A 6308-nucleotide genomic window follows, 5' to 3' on the forward strand; every position below is an offset into this window, starting at 1 on the left:
AGAGCTGACCCTGTTTGTGGCGGCGCACTGGTCCAAGTTCAAAGATCCCGACAGCCGGCAGAGCTACTGGTACAACCAGGTTGGCGTGTGGGAGGGCGTGTGGGGGCAGGCGGGGAGGGCGCCGCACAATGCGTGGTCGCGGCCGCCTCCCCTGCGGCACCCCTGCCTGCCCGACCGGGTTGCGCCTGGCCCGCTGCACGCCGACGTGTGCACCCCCCTGCCCCCCTGCGCCTCCCTGCGCCTCAGATCACGCACCGTATCAGCTGGGAGGAGCCGGTGCTGCCGCAGCGCATCGCGATTGACGACGAGGGAGGGTACATCGTCACGGAAGCGGGTGGGTGGGTGGCGCGGCAGGGCGGGCATGCATGAGCATGTGCATGTGCATGTGCGCAGCTCATTTCGGGCGCAGCGCATGCCGGTGCCGCCGTGCGCACATCCGCCTGCTGGCGCCTGCTCCCCGGCGCCGCAGAGGAGGACCGCGTGATGCCCAGCCGCTCCGCGCTGCAGGCGGCGGGCAGGTGAGGCCTGCGGGGCGGCGCGTGCCTTGCGCCACCCACACACCCGCACAAACGCCGCCGCCGACAGCAGCGGCGAGCGCCCGTGCAGGTACGACCTGCACCACGCCGTGATGCTGCACGGCGGCTACACGGTGGCTTCTCAGTCCCTGGACCGCCGCCCCGCCTGGCCCCCCTCCCAGCACCTGGACAGCCTGGCCGCCCTGCGCCAAGAGCTGCGCCAGTTTGTGTCTCAGACCGGCCTGCGCCGCGGCTGCCTGCCCACCGCCAGCCAGCTGCTGGAGGCGGGGCGGGGCGACCTGTACCAGGCGAGCCGGTGGGGAGGCGGGGTGTGAGGTGGCTGGCGTGTGTGCGTGTGTGGCGGGGTGTGGGGGCGGGCGCTCACAGGGCCATGCGTGGGTGGCCCCCGACAGACGTGCGATGAAGAGCCACATGCCAGCTGCCCCCCCATGCCTCCGCCCCGTGCGCCGCCGCGCAGGCCATCGTGCGGCGCGGCGGGTTCTGTGCTGCCGGGCAGGCGCTGGGTTGGGAGACGCAGCGCCGGGGGCGGCGGGCATGGGCCGATGCGGCGGCTGTGGCTGGCGAGCTGCGGCGGTTCATCCTCGACACCCAGTTCCCTCCCAGGGCCGGCAGCACGCCGCAGGGCAGGCTGCGGCGTGGCAGCCCTGCACGCAGCCAGGCCGGGGAGCGGCAGGGGCAGGCGCTGGATGCCCAGCCGCTGCCGCCAGGCGCACGCATGCCCACGCATCTGCAGCTGGCCAGCGCTGGGCGCCACGATCTGAAGTGAGGGCTGGGCTGGTGGCGCCTCGGCCTGTCTTCCTCACGCCCGGCTGCCTGCTCTGATGCAGTGCCTGCAGGCTGGCTGATTGTTTCCTTCCCATCTGTGCAGGTATGCGCTGCAGCTCCACGGCTCCGCCAGCATTGCCGCCATGCTGGGCCTGCAAGGCAACACCCAGGGTGCGCACAACCGCAGCAGGGCGCGGGAGGCGGCAGACCCACACAGATAGCGCCGCCCAGGGTCTCAACTAGTTCACTGCATTCGCAGCATGTTTGGCTTTGAATGGATGCTCTGCGTCTTTGTCCACGGTAACTTGAGCAGCCATGGAGGTGTCAGGCCGCCTGACACAGTGCTGCACTGTGCGAGTGACGTTGGCACGCCGTGAGCGCTGGGGTGGCGGCCACATGAACTGCGCAGCTGTGGGGGCTGGGACGCTCGCGCGCGCTCCACTCAACGGTTCAGAGTTGCCAGCGCCTGGCCATGACGCCTGCGCCCTGACCATGCGCGCATCGACCTGACGCACGCGCCCCCTCCACCCCACCCCAGCCCCACTCCCACTGTGAAGGAACCTAGTGGCGGCAGCAAAGCAGGTGGGGGTCAAGAAGTTTGTGCTGCTGGCATTATTGGCTTCTTGCGATTCCAACTGGCATGCAGCCATCAGCGCTGCCGGGAGTCCATGGCAAGCGCAGGCAGATCAAATAATGGTCTAAAGCTAGACGTTAAAACCGGGAAGCTAAGCCTGTGGAGGCTCTTCCCCACCTTTACCTTTACCTTTGGCCGGCAATGAGCCTGCCGCAGTTGGGCTGCCGCCGCTGCTGCAGTGGTCAGAGTCCGCGGGGGCTTTCAAGTAGGGCACGAGCATCACTGACCAGCACGTGCCTAGGATGTTGCTGGGCCAGCTCAACACTGTGGTGATTGTGTTGCTGCAGCTAGCTCCACTCCCTCAGCTTGTCCAAGGCCAGCGGCGCTTGGGCCAGCAGGTGCGCCCCCCCCCTCAAGGGAGGGACGGGAGGGACGGGAGGCCCCAGGGCCCCAGGGGGCTTCTGCTCGCTCATAGAGGGTTGAATTGCGGCGAGGCGCCGGATGGGGGTTCCTTGGCATCCCGCGCCCCAATGTTGGCGTGGTGCCAGCGGAGGACGTGCGCTAGCGAACGTCCTCTGCAGCTGCTAGTAGGACCGTGCACGTCCTTTTGGGGCATAATGCTAAATCGCCCCACAACCGAGAATCTTTGCTGTGTCTACGTATATCTCGTGCAGCGCTGCCCAAAGGCGCAGAACCCCCGCGCTGTGCGCCTGTTAAGCACCGTTGCCGCCTGCCGGGCACTGCGACCGCCTCTATTTGTGCCAGCACTCGTAGCCAGCACGATTGCGCAGCGCTGACCCCCTCTTGGAGTGGACTGTAGCATGAGAACCATGCAGATTGGTGCAGCATTGCTGATCGCTACGCTGCTGGCAACGATTAGCACCTTTGCCACTGCTGGTGCGCCTCAGCTGAGCTTGGTGGCCGGTGGCCGGGCAGGGCGGTGGCCGGTGGCCGGGCGGAGGAGGCCGGTGGCCGAGCCGCGGTGTAGCGGCGGCGGCCGCCTGGAGGGCACCCTGTCCCAGAGCTGGAGGCCAGATCTGGCCTGCATGGAGGTTGACGGGCCCTATATAGGGAACTCTGCGGAAGAGGGTGGGAACTGGCGGCGTGCTGGTTGCTCCCCTCGCTTCCCCCGTCCCAACTTGCCCTATGCCTTCATCCGTGGCGGGGGCCCCCCCACCGTGCAGCCAGTCCCAACGTGACGGTGAGTGGCGGGGGCTGCTCCTTCATGTTCAATGGAGGGATGTACCAACTCCACAGCGTAAGCTCAGTGCAGTTGCTTCATCGCTGGCCGCACCCGCTGGCCACACCCGCAAGAGCGTCCGCGACCGAGTGGCTGTGCTGAGCAGCGCTTCCTTGCCATTCCTCCCGCGCAGGGCATCTTCGGCGGCGGCATCCCTGCCCCTAACCCGGCGACACAGGACCCTAACGTCTACTCATGCCCTTCTTCTTCTTCTTGTGTGGGCTTAAAGTCTGGTAAAGCAAGAACTAGCTTGCAACATAGACTCCCCGCCGAAACGGGACGGGAACCGGGCGAAAGCAGAGAAAGCAATAAAACAGGGGTGGAGCAAGGCGACATGCAACGCAAGCAGCTGACAGGGCACGCATCGAAACGTGTGTATGACTGGCAAAGTGGCATGGCGCATTGGGGAGAAACGCAACGGTACGGGAGCATGGGCTGGCCAAACGGCAGTGCGGAACGCTAGGTCACTAGAAAAGCAGGGAAAGGCGCACTATGTATGCAATGAGGGCAGCCCCGGCTCGGGGCCGTTGAGAAAGCAGTGGTCGGGAGGGGGGAGGCCCCGGTGTGGGCGGGCCCCATCGAGGGGGGATGGGGCGCGCAAGCGGCCAGATGGGGCGGGGCGCGGGCGGCAGTAGAGTCCTGCGGCTGGGTGGGATATAGGGCAATGAGCGTTGAGCAGTGTGCGATGAGCAATGAGCAATGAGCAGTGAGCAGCCCCTCCCTAAACAAAGTGAAGCGCAGGACGGGGTCCGGTGGATGGGAGGCAAGGAAACGCGGGGGGTTGCCACGTGCGCTGCCGACGCCGCCGCAGGCAGCACCCCTGCGGCGGCGGCAGCGGCAGCAAGCCGAGGACCCAAACGCCGTGCCGCCGCCGCCGCAGGCAGCACCCCTGCGACGGCGGCGGCAGCAAGCCGTGGACCGAAACGCCGTGCCGCCGAGTCCCGTGGCTGTGGCCGTGGGCTTCTGGCAGGAAACTACGGCCGCAACTCGGCAGCACGGGGGCGTCGCAGCGTGCCCCCGCCGCCGCCGCGCTGCCCCCCGGGCACGGCGGCGGCGGCAGCAAGCTTGGGCCCAAACGCCGTGCCGCCGAGTCCCGTGGCTGCGACCGTAGACCGTGGGCCGGAAACTGCGGCCGCAGCTCGGCGGCACGTGGTTCTGTTCAAATCGCCAAGCGTGCAGCAGCGCCGAACCACGCTTCCCGGCCTCGGCGCATGCCTTCAGGGCCCCCCTATCGCTGGGCACACCCCTCCAACACCGAACATGCGCCCGGGGGGGAGGGCGGCCCGGGCTGCCCAGGCCAAAGTGGGCCGCCCTCGAGCAAGAGGCGGCCGGTCTGTGTGCTGAATGAATGAATGAATCCTCCGACCCTAAACCTGCCCAAGGTTTTGCTCGATGGTGAGGTGCCGCCAGGATCAGTTGAGGGCGATGGGAAGCAGTGGCTTCATGTGCTCACTGGGATGGCAGCAGTTAAGAGCTGTCATCCGTGCAAACCGGGGCATACCGCACCACGTGCAGGGCGTGATCGGAGCGGGCGCGCCCGCCAGGGAGTCTGACGCTGCAAAGACCTGCTACAAATACAACTACCCTGGAGTCAACCGGCCTTACGCCGGCCAGCTGATCACAGAGCTCACGGCCGCCTATCAGTACAACGCCTATAATTTGGGCTATGACTTCCTCCTGGGTATTTCGGCGCTGCTTTGCTGCTTGTTATAGCAGCAATATATTGCTGCTTTTTCTTTGCTGCTCATGCCATTGCTGCCATGCCCTGCCGCAGGCATGCAAATTAAGTGGGATGATGGCACCTCCTTTTGTCTTGGCTGGTGCGGGTGCTCTCCCTACGCGGGTCCCATGGGGTTCTTGTCCCCCACGTGCGAGACAGTAATGTAAGCCGCCCCTGCGCCAAATGCCAGCGCAGCTGCCACCAGCCTTGACTGCCCCACTTGCTTGCACTACAGTTCCCCAGCAACCGCCGTGCCTATCACGGGTTATTCCCTGTACTATGCCGACTATCCAGCATCAATCACCGACACATTCGGCGTGAAGAACCCTGTCCCTGTTGGCATGGCCCTGCGTTGGTCCACAGGAACAAAGGGAGCAGGTGATGCTGCGGTACCGCAATCGGTACCACCACCGGTGGGTGGGCACGGCGTGAGCTTGACACCAAGGTGTCATTGACGGGCATGCTCATCTGATTTCCTGGGGCGCAGGCAGGGTAACACCCACCTATAATCCACAGACCGGACGTTTCAATGAGTTTTTTACCCTCAAACATGATGATTTCCAATTCAACAATGGCTATGGCTTCTCGATGCTCCAGGCGCGCCGCCCCTGCTCTGCTCCCCTCACACCTACAAAAAAGGGCGCCACGACCCTGCCCATAACTATTGTGCCCCTCCCCCTCCCCACGCAGGGCATCCTTGGCTCGAGGGGCGCTGGCGTGCTTGGCTCCTTGGGACTGGTCTTCTTCAACGCAGCCACCTCATGTGAATGCTGAGCGGATTGGCCCTGAATGCGGCCTCAACCTGGACACTGTCCGGCTGCCAAGTTGCTCCAACATTGTCAACCCCCCTCACCCACCCACCCATCTCTCAACCTCGTGCAGTGAGCGTCGAAGGCGTTGACTACCCGCAGCTAAACGCACTCAAGCCAACCTCGCCAACCAGCTGGTCCAGCACCTACAGCCACGCCTACGCCACCGCCTGGAGCAATAAGTTTGGCTTTAAGCAGAGCGTCAAATTCAAGGCCAACCTGTTCAAGTCGCCTTGCTCCACCCCTGTTTTATTGCTTTCTCTGCTTTCGCCCGGTTCCCGTCCCGTTTCGGCGGGGAGTCTATGTTGCAAGCTAGTTCTTGCTTTACCAGACTTTAAGCCCACACAAGCAAGCAAGCAAGCAAGTGCGCAGGCTGGGTGTCAACGGGATTGCGAGGAGCCAGGGCAAGGCAAGCTTGCCCTTGAGGGGATCGGACCCATTCTAACATCGTGCGACCGGGCGCCCTCCCATTGTGCAGAATTGTGGGGGCTGAATACTCAACAGAATTCAGGTGGGCCACGGTGCCACTTGAAGAAGCCACTTGGTTGTGTCGCATTTGTATGGGGTGGTGGGTTGATGGGGGCACTGCGAGGCTGCGGGATGCAGCTCAGCCCGCCCTGCACCACCCCAAGTGTGCAGCTATGTTTTGTCTTGCTATGTGTGT

The 6308-nt window shown here is 64.8% G+C and overlaps 1 protein-coding gene across 1 annotated transcript in view; it reads left to right on the forward strand.

Moving 5' to 3' along the window:
- Positions 1-1522, forward strand: part of CHLNCDRAFT_135796 (hypothetical protein) — a gene marked incomplete at both ends in the record, with an annotated part of 2555 nt that extends 1033 nt beyond the window's left edge. The window contains 6 exons of the mRNA XM_005846292.1: positions 3-79; positions 247-334; positions 470-518; positions 607-844; positions 994-1298; positions 1405-1522. Coding sequence (XP_005846354.1) covers positions 3-79; positions 247-334; positions 470-518; positions 607-844; positions 994-1298; positions 1405-1522 — 875 coding nt within the window. The remainder of the gene's footprint in view (positions 1-2; positions 80-246; positions 335-469; positions 519-606; positions 845-993; positions 1299-1404) is intronic.
- Between the last annotated feature and the right edge of the window lie 4786 nt (positions 1523-6308).

The sequence above is a fragment of the Chlorella variabilis genome (genome assembly GCF_000147415.1).
Source record: "Chlorella variabilis unplaced genomic scaffold CHLNCscaffold_14, whole genome shotgun sequence".
In the NCBI taxonomy this organism is placed as follows: domain Eukaryota; kingdom Viridiplantae; phylum Chlorophyta; class Trebouxiophyceae; order Chlorellales; family Chlorellaceae; genus Chlorella; species Chlorella variabilis.